Source organism: Mastacembelus armatus, chromosome 15 (assembly GCF_900324485.2).
Source record: "Mastacembelus armatus chromosome 15, fMasArm1.2, whole genome shotgun sequence".
NCBI classification, from domain to species: domain Eukaryota; kingdom Metazoa; phylum Chordata; class Actinopteri; order Synbranchiformes; family Mastacembelidae; genus Mastacembelus; species Mastacembelus armatus.
The window spans coordinates 7,695,611-7,709,008 of NC_046647.1; the positions used below are offsets into that span (position 1 = coordinate 7,695,611).

The 13,398-nt window shown below is 41.5% G+C and overlaps 2 protein-coding genes across 2 annotated transcripts in view; one reads left to right on the forward strand and one right to left on the reverse strand.

Moving 5' to 3' along the window:
• cdh23 (cadherin-related 23) overlaps positions 1–13,398 on the reverse strand; it is a 138,119-nt gene that overhangs the window by 15,026 nt on the left and 109,695 nt on the right. The window contains exon 36 of the mRNA XM_026310064.1: positions 13,068–13,295. Within this exon, the coding sequence (XP_026165849.1) occupies positions 13,068–13,295 (228 nt within the window). The remainder of the gene's footprint in view (positions 1–13,067; positions 13,296–13,398) is intronic.
• vsir (V-set immunoregulatory receptor) lies at positions 348–11,934 on the forward strand. Its single transcript, XM_026310066.1, has 7 exons — positions 348–626; positions 6,006–6,410; positions 6,699–6,749; positions 6,840–6,950; positions 7,227–7,254; positions 7,834–8,000; positions 9,749–11,934. The coding sequence occupies exons 1-7, from the start codon at positions 551–553 to the stop codon at positions 9,784–9,786; spliced, it is 876 nt and encodes a 291-aa protein (XP_026165851.1). The 5' UTR covers positions 348–550; the 3' UTR covers positions 9,787–11,934.

Genomic DNA, 13,398 nt, shown 5'->3' on the forward strand with positions numbered 1-13,398 from the left:
AGGCAAACTGAGCTGTAAATAAGGATCAGTTTACTAGTTAACAGGGAGTTTCACTCAACCTGTAAATGTCTTTTGTGTCTGGAGGAGCTTTGCCAGGAAAATAATCCTAATGAGAGACTCCAGGTGTAAAACGACACCGTGAGATGCTTTATGGAAGATTTAAGATTTAGTGTCAGCATATGTCGAACTTTGCATGAATAAAACTTCTTTTTTCTTCCTGTGCACTAAATATGCATTTACATATATATATATATATATTTGGTAACAGATACTCGGTCGACCCTGTTCACAGTCTTAGGGGAGGAGAGGCGCAAAGGGGAGAGAGTCTGACAGTAGGGGAGGAGCATTTCTTCTTTTGCACTGCAAAGTTGAGTAGACTCAAATGAAGTTGTGGAGAGAGCAAGGGACCTGTCACCTCCGCGTTCTGCTCTACAGAGGTAGTGTTTCCTAGTTTAAGACTGAAGGGGAAATAAGTTTAGCAGGGGGTTTAATTGTGGAGAGTGTTGATCAGGGCGCGATTCTCAAACTCTTGTGCTACATCCACACAGCCATGGAGGGAGGATTGCCCTTCTGGGGAAAGAAGTTCGCGTTTTGGTTTTGCTCTGTCCTGTTTCTCATATCTGGAGGTAAGCAAAGAAAACAATCACACACTCTGCTTCTTCTTGTTCAGCTGTCTGATCAGACTGTCCCGGCGGTTTTAATGATCCAGCTCAGGGATTAGTTGAGGAACTTGCTGCGTGTCTGAGGGTCAGGGCCGATCGCTGGTCATTATGACAGCCTGATGTAGCCTAACACAGTAACTCACATGGCGGGTGTGTGTGGACTATAACCCTCACATGATATTCACACAGTATTTGATTCATACGACACGACTTTAAGCTTTTTTTTGTCTCGTGCCGTCCAGATATTACGCGTTGTGTGGTATTTGATGGATGGCGCACATGCGTGTTGTCCCTGGAACAGCTGGAGTAAACACGGAGGGTTGCTGTTGTTTTGAGACGGAACATCTGGTGTGAATCTGTTTTAATGCTCCTCCCATGGACGCGCAGTTTAAAGTGGATGGAAAATGTAGATTTGGAATAACGACAGTAACGTGCAGCGTGAATTTGGCGACTTATTGGGCCAGAAAAGGGTTACTGCTTATCGTTCACAAGAACTGTGTGTTTTCACGGGAGGTGCAATTCACATGCAGGATTTTTTCCCCTCAAGGACTTTGGCGTGGCTTGGAGTTGAGACAACTGACGTTGGAGGAGAGACGAGAAGCAGCTGTTGCCTCCGGGACGCAGGGTGCTTCACTTCAAACGCCACTCAAACCTCGCAGAGGTTATCAGTTTTCGGCTTTAGGATTGTTTTTCCATTCAGATAAGGTCACACGATAAATCCGCCAAAGACCTAAGTGAAAAGGTTTCTAATTCAAATAGCTTTATTCCTGTTCATGCAGGCCGGTGTTAGTCCTACAGCACAAGGCTCAGTGCAGTGTCCTGCCTTGAGCCCTCCTACATCTTTTGTTGTTTGGAAGTTTCCTTCCTTTCGGCTCATGATGAAAACAGCTGTTTGTGCCACTGCCAGTAATGGGTTTCTCGTCCACAAACATGACATCAGATAACAGTGCAATAATCAGCGCCTATTTTCCTCTCAGCCAGATAAGTAGCTCCCTATGGAGGATAATGGCGCAGTGAGAAAGTCAGTGAACACCACAGGATGTGACCACTGGCTTTTCCTCTGTCCTGGCTTTCTCCTGTTGTTGTGACACTGCTCTGTCCTGCATTGATCCCTCATCCTGGACGAATAAGTCATTATTTGGGTACAGCAGTTAAAAATGGCTTGCTGCGTCGATCCCCTTGGCAAGCACAGGTTTGTGTGGGGGATTGTGTTGATGGGCTGCGGTTGTGTGAGCACTCACTGCATTGCATGTGTATGAGTAATAAAGAGGCAGCAAAGACAGGGGCCCTCCCTTGTTCTTCTGTGATTTTTTTTTTTATTTTTTTTATTCTGGGCACAACTGTTTAAAGGTCTGCCAAACATCTGGAACTACAGAGTTGGTGTGTGGTGTTTAACATGCAATCAGTATGACACACAAAAAATCCCAAGCATGACAAACTCACACTTACAGTAAAGATGTGTCTCCTACACTATTTTCTGAACAGCCCAAGGACAGCGCCGTGACCACAGCTGTGAGGGCCTTGACTCTGCTTCTAGTCACAGCACCAAACACAGCAGAGCATATTAGGTATATATGCTCTGTTTTAGAAAGATCTAACACATTTACTCCCAGCAGAAACGGTATCACACAACGACCATAGTATGAGGAGTTAAACTTATGTAATAATTGAACTTTTACTATTTCAAAAGTGAAAAAAGACCCATTTATATTTTCATAATGATGGTTAGATGAGGAAATTGTTTCTGTAATTATGTTGTAAATACTCTTACGAAGATGTTATTACACAACCCTGTGTGCTGTAGAAGTCAATTTAGAGGAAGTAGGAGAGTAATGTTGAACGTCAGACTGACTCGTGCACATTTGTTAAATAGCACTTAAACAAACATGTTTTTCTCCAATTGTCTCACAATGTAAGCAAACACAAATTATTGTAGTCAAATGTCACAGGGCCTTAACTATACACACACTGACACTAAATCACTTCTCTTTCTGAGTAGTAAGTGTCTGAAGTGCCACAGTTGAACGTTCCCTGCTGCTGAAAATAAGCCTATTGCATCTGTTCTGTTATGCTTAAAGTTTTCACTAAAACTCTTTCACTTGTGTGTGTGTGTGTGTGTATATATATATATTTGTATGGGCAACATCAAGAGGATCAGTCTGTGTTTTCAACCTTAGGACTGAGGACATTTTTGCTGATCCTCAGTTTCTGACACACCTTCAAAGGGCTGTATGAGAGTTAAAACCTGATTTTATGTAGTGTTTATATAAGGGTTGGGCTTTGATGTATGAGGCCAGAGAATGATTATCTGAATGAATGTCCTCACAAAGATAGAAGTACAAATGTGTGAGTGGGTGTGTGGGTGTGTGTGTGCATTGGGGGTTAATCTGGGCTCTCCTGCTGGTTTCATTAACACCATGTAATGGGTTGAAAATCATTACCATTACAGTGGGTGCAAAAAAGGTGGGGTTTGGGGTTTGAGGTGTGTGTGTGTGTGTGTGTGTGTGTGTGTGTGTAAGTAACACTGACACAAACACATGTAGAGCGTTTGTTCAAGAGAAAGGATACCGGATTTACTAGTAGGGTATGTTCAACAGCCTGCATTGTGTAAGGGCCTATTTAATACATAACAAAAACAAACTGCATTCTCTGCAGAAGCAGCTAAACGTGGCAGAAATGAAGACGTGTAATTAAGGCACAAAATCTATGGTGGTATGCCAGTGTATGAAAGAAAGCTGTCAGAGGGAACATGTCTTAAACAGGTGGTATTCAGACTTAAAACAATGGAGGACCTGTTTCTGGGTCCTCAGGGGCTATGAGGATCCTGAGAAGAGAGATCCAAGGAGGAAACTTAGATCTATAACAGAGCCAAATCACAGAGGTCTGGTGTGTTCCAGTAAAAGAAACCTTGTGTGTTCCAGACCCAGAGCAAAGCTTGCTGTCTGTTTTTACCTGGTGGAAACCACATCAAGACAACTCAGAGAGTGCTGACACTGTAGTAACACCACCCACTTGGCACCTAAAATGCTAAAACAGTACTCATTGTTATCTAACACTCCTCCTCCTAAAGGTCATATCAGTAACCCATAATTAATGTATATTTGATGTGCATAATGATGTTTTTTAGTTGGCAACTTCACAATTGGTAAAGTTCGGTAGATACTTCAATGAATATTAGACATAGTATTTTACAACAAAAACACACTCTCCTTTGTCAGAAATCCTTCTCAAGTGTAACTAAGAGAAACTGGGAAAGAGTTGTTGAAAATAAGGGCAGGGAGCAGAGCAGGGTGGGAGTGAAACAGGAGAGGACAAGGGCTTCCCCTCCTATTGTCCCACCTCGGAGGCAGGAACAACCTCTGGGGCAGCAGTTTCACTTTAGTCACCTTCCATGGTCTTCATATCGCTTTTTCTAGCACACAATACCTAGTGCAGGGTTCAGCCACACACACAGGAACATGGTATGCACATTGCATTTTGTGACAGACAGGACGCTCATATACTGTATATGCGAACACTCACAACTAATCAAACAGCAAAGGACGCTGGCTACTCTGCTCCTTGCATTTCCTATTTAGCTTCCTCAAAAAGGTGAACAGTGAGTGACATGCACTCTGTGGATGCAAACTTTGTAGCATGTTGGTGCCAAAGCTGTGCCAGCTGTGTGTCTTCCCTCAGACAGCAACACCCGCAGCGACGTCATTACTGTTTAGTTTGTTGATATGGGTGCAACCTGCTTAAAATCTTTAGAAATGTTGCTGCCCTGTTGCAAGAAGCCAGACAGGAGGAGGAATGTGAGTTGTGTACGCGTGCTGGGACAAGTCAGGAAGGAAGCCCACTCCTCAATCCTGGCATTGACTATTTAACCCTCCAAACAGACACACACACACACACACACACACACACAAACTTACTGATCGATGATCAAAATCTCTGGCAATACGCAGTTGCATGCATACATATTTTTCCTCTGCAGTCCGCCCCCACACATATTTCACCTACAAACACACTCATGCAACCTTACTGTTCTCTTTGCGGCAAATAGCATTCTTGGATGCAAAGCTACACAGCAATCTGTTCCAGGAAAGCATGCTAATGATCTGTCTAAGCACAGAAACCCAGACTAATGTCCTGCTGTTTTACATGCTGTGTACATGGGTGTCATTCATTATGCGTCTGCTATTGCTGCATGTATAGATTATGTTGGTTCTGCAATGTTGACGCATAGATAGTGGCTTCAGAGCGCTAAGGTTGGAGATATGTTTATTTTGTTGCATTACTCCAGTGATATAATAATCACTCAGAGCATGCATAAAAGAGTTTATTTATTCATGCATTCCACTCTTAAAGTTGTAACAGGATGTGGTTGAAGGCATTGTTGCAGTATGCAAGAGTGAGAGAAGGAGAGCGACTTATGCCCCATGTAAAAGACATCTCACAGCTGTGTGTTTGGTTTCCTGAATGTACATAAAAGGTATTAACAGAGAATCTGTGCCAATGTACATTGGTCTGAGAATTAAAGGGCTATTTCACTGCAGTCAATACAGTGATACAATACAGTGACAAAAGTGCTGCTGAAAATGATCAAACAGAACACCCGGTCATCACATTTCTAAACTTTACCTAGACTGATGGCAAAAGAGGTGAAGCTATCTGAGAGGAACTGGCAATTGAACTCCCACAGGAGGCTGGTGTATTTAACTAACACACTATGTACTATCTAACCATAGTACAAATATACAGAACAGGAAACGAACTGTGCTGACACCAAATGCGCAAAAACAAGGAAGCATGATGTGTGCAGAAATAGGACATGGAAAAATGTTGAACTTTAAGTCCCTGTAGAGATTAGTGGTTTTTTGCACTGTGGTCGTTTCTGTTATAACTGGTGGTAACGGGCAGAAACATCATTGCAATCAACTTTAATTACCACATGAACTGTGATTTACAAAGTGATTTTCAGTTTGAATATATGATCATATATCAAATAGTAGCTTTACAAAGCTCTCCAATATCCGATATCATTCAAAGAATACTAAATGAAGTTTTACTTCCTAAACTTTGTTTTGTTCTAGTTATATGTCCTGATTAAAACAACATATTAATATAAATCTACTCCTCAGCCATTCCTCATCTTCACTAGAATTGACAGAACTGAATTCTAATCCCAGTCGTACTCCAAAACCTTCTCATCTCTAACCTAAAACCTGTGATTGGCAAAGGCTGTTTGAAGTGCTATATATCCAGGAACTTACTGTGTGAAAGATCCAACTCAGGTAACAAATGTTGCTCATCTGTCACATGGTTTGCCTACATATTTGCATTTTTTTGTTCTCTCTCCAGTCAAAGGTGAGATGTCCCATGTCCAATACACAATGAGTGTTACTGCCCCCTACCTGCACTACACCTGTCCTGAGGGTGCAACTGTCAAGCTGGTGTGTGACCAGAAAGGTGCCATCTTGCACCACGACGACATCTTGAAGCACATCTGGCTTTTCACACCCCATAGTGACCAGCACTGCACAGTACGGCAGGGCCCACGCCATATGACCGGTCATCCCCAAGGTGATCAGATGCCAGGGTTGAAATTTGGACATACAGACCACAATTTCTGGGTGACTCTGAAGAATGTGACGTATGCTGACCAGGGTCGCTACTGCTGTATAGCTGCAGACTTCCAGATGGAACATAAACATGGTTACGTCATGCAGAGACCCCACAGCCATGTTATTCTCCACATTACACCAAGTAAGGACATTGAATGTGTTAATGTCAATGTACAATGAGTTTGTATATGGTAAACTGGCTGGGGACAAGTAAACTGTGTCTTTTGCAAGGTGCTAAGTAGGACAGAGCTCATTATCTTAGTTGTCCTCTCTCTCTTTGATGTGGTCTATGACTGCTCAATGAGGTCTACAACTTTGTGCCTAAATATCACACGCTATGGTGAATAGTGTCTGTTGCATCAGGCAGAACCCAATACCAATGCCACATAATATATGTGAGAACCAATGTATCGCGCTTCTCTCTTTCCAGGGAGAAATGGGTCTCAGGATTGCACTGTCTGGGATCCTGCACCATCTGGAAGTATGTCATCTTATTCATGCTTGATAGTCAACAGATAACTGGCCACTTATTCCATTTATTTAACACACAGTCTCTCTGTTGCATCCCCAGGCTCTGTGCCAGTGGCCTTGGCCATAGCAGCTTGCATCTTGGCTCTGTTCTCTCTGCCTCTTATTCTGGTGCTTGTGTACAAACAGAGGCAGAGTGCCCAGACAAGCAGACGTATGTATTACTGATATGTGAACGCACACGACACACATAAACATAGATGCACATGTTCCCCCACCACACACACACACACACTCCCAGTTCCATAATATGGGTCAAATGTAATCCCTCACACTTAGTTCCCAATAGTGTCTGACTCATATTTCCTGTCAATGAGGCGAATTAAATGCATTTCAAACAGTAGGAAGCATGTCCACACACTATCTGTAGTGTTCTGCTCCATTTCAATCCATTCACAATAGCCCATTTCCTGTTTCCTCTCTCTCCCAGGTGCACAGGAGCTGGTGAGGATGGACAGGTAAGTTTTCCCACAGTCTTTCAGGCAGCTGATCTCATAAACCAGCTTCAAAACACAGCTGCTCTTTAGAATAATAATACTACTTGAATGGCCAGTCTACTACTGTATTTAGTATCCACATTTCCCAAATAATAAGCAGTTGCTGACAAATAACCCTTGATCTTACAGTGCTTTCTATAATTCCTAGGATAAATTATAAAGCTTTAAAACATCAGTAAATCACTGACACATTCATTCAGAGACATAGCCTACTTATCTTAAATTACTGTACAACAACAAAAAACCTTTCCTCAGAACATTAAAAGTCTGAATATCTACATTACAGTAAATAACTCCAATAAAACATTCTACACAACTCTATATGTGTTAGAAACCATAAACTACAATCTGTTTATTTCTTAACAATATGCTGGTATTACAGCCAGGATATACAAACATGAGAAGCAGCAAAATGTTTCGAAATGTAGAGATGTGTGTTGCAACAGTTTATTGGGTCATATAAGCATTTCTTACTCATTTGTATGCTTCTCTTTTGTGTGTGTGTGTGTGTGTGTGTGTGTGTGTGTGTGTGTGCGCCAGTGGCCATGAGAACCCTGTGTTTCTTGGGGAATCACCACAGATTAAGACCCGTACAGTTTCTCAGATCATGACCAGACAAGCCTCTGAGACGGGACGCCACCTGTTGTCTGAGCCAGGAACCCCTCTTTCTCCTCCTGCACATGGGGACGTATTCTTCCCAATAGAAGGTAAGCCATCCACAAACAAAACTATACTATCATGACAACATAACACCAACTCATACTAGAAGACACACAATATTCAGACCAAGGCAGACAAACTGACAGGGACATGCTAATACCATGTAATTCTTTATCTTTTGTTCAGATTTTGCCCCTTAGCCTGTGTCAAATCTCCCTCAGATTAGCACCAAAACATTCTGAAACTGAAGTATGACTTATCTCACTTTCAGGGGAGATCATTTACAAGGCTAGGAAACGGTTCAGTATAGGAGTGAGTGTGCAGTACGGCCATGCATAGATCACACTTTATTAACTACACCTGTCTCCCTTCACATTCACTCTTGAAACTGAAATGATGTACCAAAGCACTTAAAGGGCTGTAAGTAACAGTATTACACAAGGTCAGAAATACTTGTTTCAAAATGTGTAGTCACTTCAGTGTATGACTGATGCAATTAATGAACTGTGCTGTTCTCTTCTCCTGCTGAAACATCCTGCATTTTGTAGAAGTGTAAATTTGCACGCTCACACTCAAAACAACAGGCCTGAGTTAATGCGACTAAGAAAATATATACTGTAAAGGGAGTTTGATTTCACTCTCCCACACAACCTCTTGTGCTGTCATCTTCTGAATACTTCTCTTGCCTCCCTCATAAGTCATTCTCCACCCATCAGCACTTTTATTCAACACTAATGGCCCCTTTAGCTGGTCTCTAGGTCTCAACCTGAAATAATACTGGAAAATTAGTTACGGTGAAGAGGTTCAATCCTAAGTGTTTTTCTACCCATTCCCCCGGAGCACCTGTGCAGACATTCCAGGCATACTGAGGTGGACTGCTTCATTTCCTGACAGCACACACTGAGAAAGGACAGGACAGGAGAAAAGAGAGAAGCAGAACTGAAAATCCAACCTAGATCACATAATATCTGTGACTTTGAATAGCTGAGTGTGCAAACATGTCACAGAAACGCTTATTGAAGTTATTACAGTAGGGTGTCTATTGACAATATATTTTATGAGAACTGGCAAACAAACATAAGGTAAAACTGGGCCAGCCCCACTTAACTGAGCTTTAACTGCAGTTTTGGCTCATGTACACATCTAAAATTCGGTAATGGGTAATGTCACTGGCAGGAAAACCTCTGCTTATATTAAGTAACAGATGGAAACTTCCATTGCTTGATGCAGATCACAGCTATGTTTCTTCTCTGGAGAGAGACACAATTACTGATCAAACCATTACAAACTCTAGAAGAAAATCTGTTAACCATTGTTGACATGGATTTCCACTGCAAAAGCACATTTCAATTACTAATATTATGCAGAATACACACCCTGGTTTCTTCTCTGAGGTTTCATGTTGCGTAGATACAAGCCACACTTCAGCTTTCTTCTTCATGTTTTTTGCCCGATGACCTTATGTTGAGCGGAATTTAACTAACAGCAGTTCCCTCTTATCTTTAACATGTCACTACTCAGACTTAAGGCTGTTTTGTTCCGCTTTCTAAAGTATTTCCAGCTAAATGCATTTATTTTGCCAAATGCATTATCCTCTGCCTATGATGATTCTATGATGTAGGACTGTCTTTTTGGCAAAAACTACGAATTTAGTGCAGACTGTCTCATATCCAAATTTCCACATGTCAGCATAAAACATGAAACATGCACCTTTGTAGACTGACGTAGGTTGACATTTTGATTACTTGCAATCATTTCTGTGCTTTCAGTGACAATGCAGTTTTCTCTGTTTCAGACACTATCCCCGAGTCTCCAGAATTCCTGCAGGTTTAAAGGGTGGTGAAACCTCATTCATCGCCCTAACAGCTGACCTGGAAACAATCGTGCAACTCTCTTCCTTTTCTCTCTGTCTCCGGTGCAGTGTTGCCTTTATGAGCTATCTCACAATAACCTCTGCTGGAATTGTCGTCTGTACATTGTCTGGACCGCAGGACGGAGTGCGCCATGTTGTTTATTTAGAAACTATTTCCACCTGCAACAATAGCTGGAGGTCAAGTGCAGAACTATGCTTGTGAGCACTTGCCATGGAGAGGGCTGGGTTTGTGTGTGACCTTCCATTTAAACGCTGACAGTATGTGGACCAACGAGCGCCCTGGGTTGCTGGAACCTGCTGCCTGAGGCAAACCCAGAGTGTTGGTGGTGGTTTAGGGTAGGCATGGTAGCATAGGGTTTCTGTGGACTCTGTGGTCACTGAGTTCACACCTAACTTGTTTGGTGCAGCTCAAACAAATTACAGTGCACTTACTTATTTGGTTGATCTGCCTATTTACTTTCCAGCTCAGGTGCAGTTTGTAGCGTGATCTCAAAGCAGATCAGCCACATGATGTCATATAATAAATATATGATGGTAACATTTTAAAAAGGCAAGATCCAAGGGCCATTTGCTGAGCGTGGGAAATGTCAAAGCAGCAGTTGCCCATATGATGATGCAAGATCGCACAGCAACCATGGTAACAAGGTATAAACGTCAGAATGTGAGTGCAGGAATATTACATTATCACTAAGAAAGTGAAGATAGGTTAAAACAGAAGTGGTGCTTGCATCCTTCGCTGTGTAGTTTGACAGTTCCCCATTAAAAGCACAGTCCCCCCCCCCCCCCACACACAAAACCGGTACCTATACATCACCTTTTGAAACTGAACCACATGTGAAAGCGACCTAAGACTCTCTCATTCCTGATGTAATAAAGTGCCATAATTGCTTCATATCAAAGGAAGGTCAATTGTCCGCAAAGTTCCAATATTCTTGTATAAGTTGACAGTAATTTGTTTTTATGGTTTTACACCATTACTCTGTATCACTTCCACTTGGCCTCTGCTGCTTTATTCTTCCCACTTTGCTACCTCTGTTACTGCCAGCTCTGTTGCTCTAGATACTAGTCTTCCTTCCTGTGGCCTCAGAAATGCAGTAGTTCACGGTGGCCTATATACATATATATATGTATACTTATATAAGTAATAAAAGTAATAGAGTAATTCATAAAGAGGTGAAAACTGTGGAAAGTAAAGTATTTAGGGAAAGACTGGTAAATAGTTAATGAATGTCACTCATACTTATGTACAGTTTAAGTTTAAAAAAAACTTTCTTTTAAGTGCAGTCCAGATGTGTAAAAAAAACACCAGCATAAAACTGCCAACAGTTGTGAATAATTCTGTAAAATGTCTTTGTTGGTATTTGTATATTAGTGTTTATTTCTCTTTCTTTGTGTGCAGTGTGACTGTTAATAGCATGTGAGGACGAATGGCTTTGAAAGGTTAACCAAAGACTATTCAACATTCATTAAAGAGACTTTATTAAAGAGGTTTTTCATGTCGAGGTGAAAGTGTAGTGCAGGTGCTCAGCGGAAATCGTCTCCTATTGATGTGTAGCTGTTATATAGGACAGGATATATCAGCATGTGTGTCTGAGTTTGTGTGTTTCCAGGTGTGTCTGTGTGGGTGCATGTGCTTCTATTGTTGTATGGACCCGTTCTTGTTTAATACCATGATTGTTTGTCACTTTTGGCTAGTTGTCATTGCTTCAGAAGGATGTTTGATGATTAAAATTTGGTTTAAGGGTTTAAGTTAGAATGAGATTTAGGTCTGGGTTAAGGTTGGATTAGATATTTGGTTGTAATAGGTTAGGCTAAGGGGCTAGTGAAAAATTATTTGTGTCCTCACAACTAGAAAAGACAAATGTGTGTGTGTGTGTGTATATGTTTGTGTTTGTTTTCAAATCTAGGGATACACTTTCAAAAATAACTGTGGTCTGGTTTGTGTGTGTGTGTGTGTGTGTGCATGTTTCTGTTGGTGCGTGTTATACTGTAAAAAGCTTACATTACAGACAGACACAGCTATTCTGTGAAAGCATCTTTGTTCTATATTTTGCATTTGAATGTCCTGGATGTAGCTTGTATAATAAAGTGAAGCTCTTAAACCTTAAGCCTTGTGTCTCGTCTTTGAAAGCAGTGTTCCTTTCAACTGGCAGGCCTCCAAAACTATCACTATACAAGGACATGCTGCACTTGCTGTCTAGGGAGCCATTACAGATGGAACAAGGTTGTTCCACTTGTGTGCCTCTAAGATGGTGCACACCAGAGGGAGTCTGCCATTGAGGAGACAAAATGATAAAAACAAGCTTAGTATGTTGTTTTATAAGAAGAGACAGTGAGCTACATGGCAGGAGGGGATGCCTAGTATTGGTCATGGTCCTACCCAGACATTAACTATTCATGTGCAGTGGCAAGAGCTGCATTATTATCTCCCACTTGTGTCTCATTGTGTGCCTTACACATGCAAAGTTAAAAATAATTTTAAAAAAAGCCACATGCAGTCAGATAGCTATATCATATGACAATGCATACACATCTGACACATAACTCCTGTCTGTGTACACAGAACAGACATTTTTTAAACAGGAAGAGCAACACATACACATTGCTCTTTTTGTAAATATGATTTGTGGATTTCCTGTTTGCAAAAGAAGATGTTTCCTGTGTCACAGCTGATCAGCTCATACAGAAGATTAACCAACCCCTGTGTTCAACTTACCATGTGGGCAGGTTGAAGCATGTCTTATTATGTTTCATAGCTGATTTGTACTGCACTTTCTCTTAAGACAGTTAAATAAAGAGGCAGTAAACAGAGGACCAGAGTCCCCAGAAGGAGCACATATTTTAGGTATAATTGCTGGTACTTGGACTGATCAGAGGGGAGCCCTCTTCTGGTCATAAGATGGGATAAGAAATCCCCTTTTCACCTGTCCTGTCCTTTCTGCCTAGTTCAAGTCACTGTGATTAGATCAGATCAGATTCATGGTCTATTGTACAGGTTACTGCATTATACTGCACTGTGAACACATAAAGAAATTATTTCCATGATAACATAAAGCAGTGACAAAAAGTGATTAATACAGCAACAACTTCTTTAAGTGAGTAAGTCTTTAGTATTTTATACTAGACAAAAAATATGAATAGGAATATGAATAGGAATGAATAGTTTTTTGCAGGTTATTAGTATTTGATTTGAGTTGTTGGTATAGATTTTTTGCTGTTGTTGCAGGGCCTTGCATCTTACCGACAAAGGTGGTGCCCCATCATCTTCCACAGTGACAGTAAGTCGGTACTCTTGCTGTCGCTCTCTGTCAGGAGGGGCTGGCCGTGTCACCATCTCTCCTGTCACACGGTCCATGCGGAAAGTCAGGTCCTGGTTTCCGGCAGTTATGTAGTAAAACAACATGGCATTGGGGCCGATGTCTTGATCAGTAGCCGTCACACGGAGGACAGACGTACCTCCTCCAACATTCTGCCATTTACATTATAAAAGAAACATCATTAATGATTCCCTAAAGCAGAATTAATGCAAATGCATGACGAATACTTTTTTGACTAGCTGAAAAACATGTTAT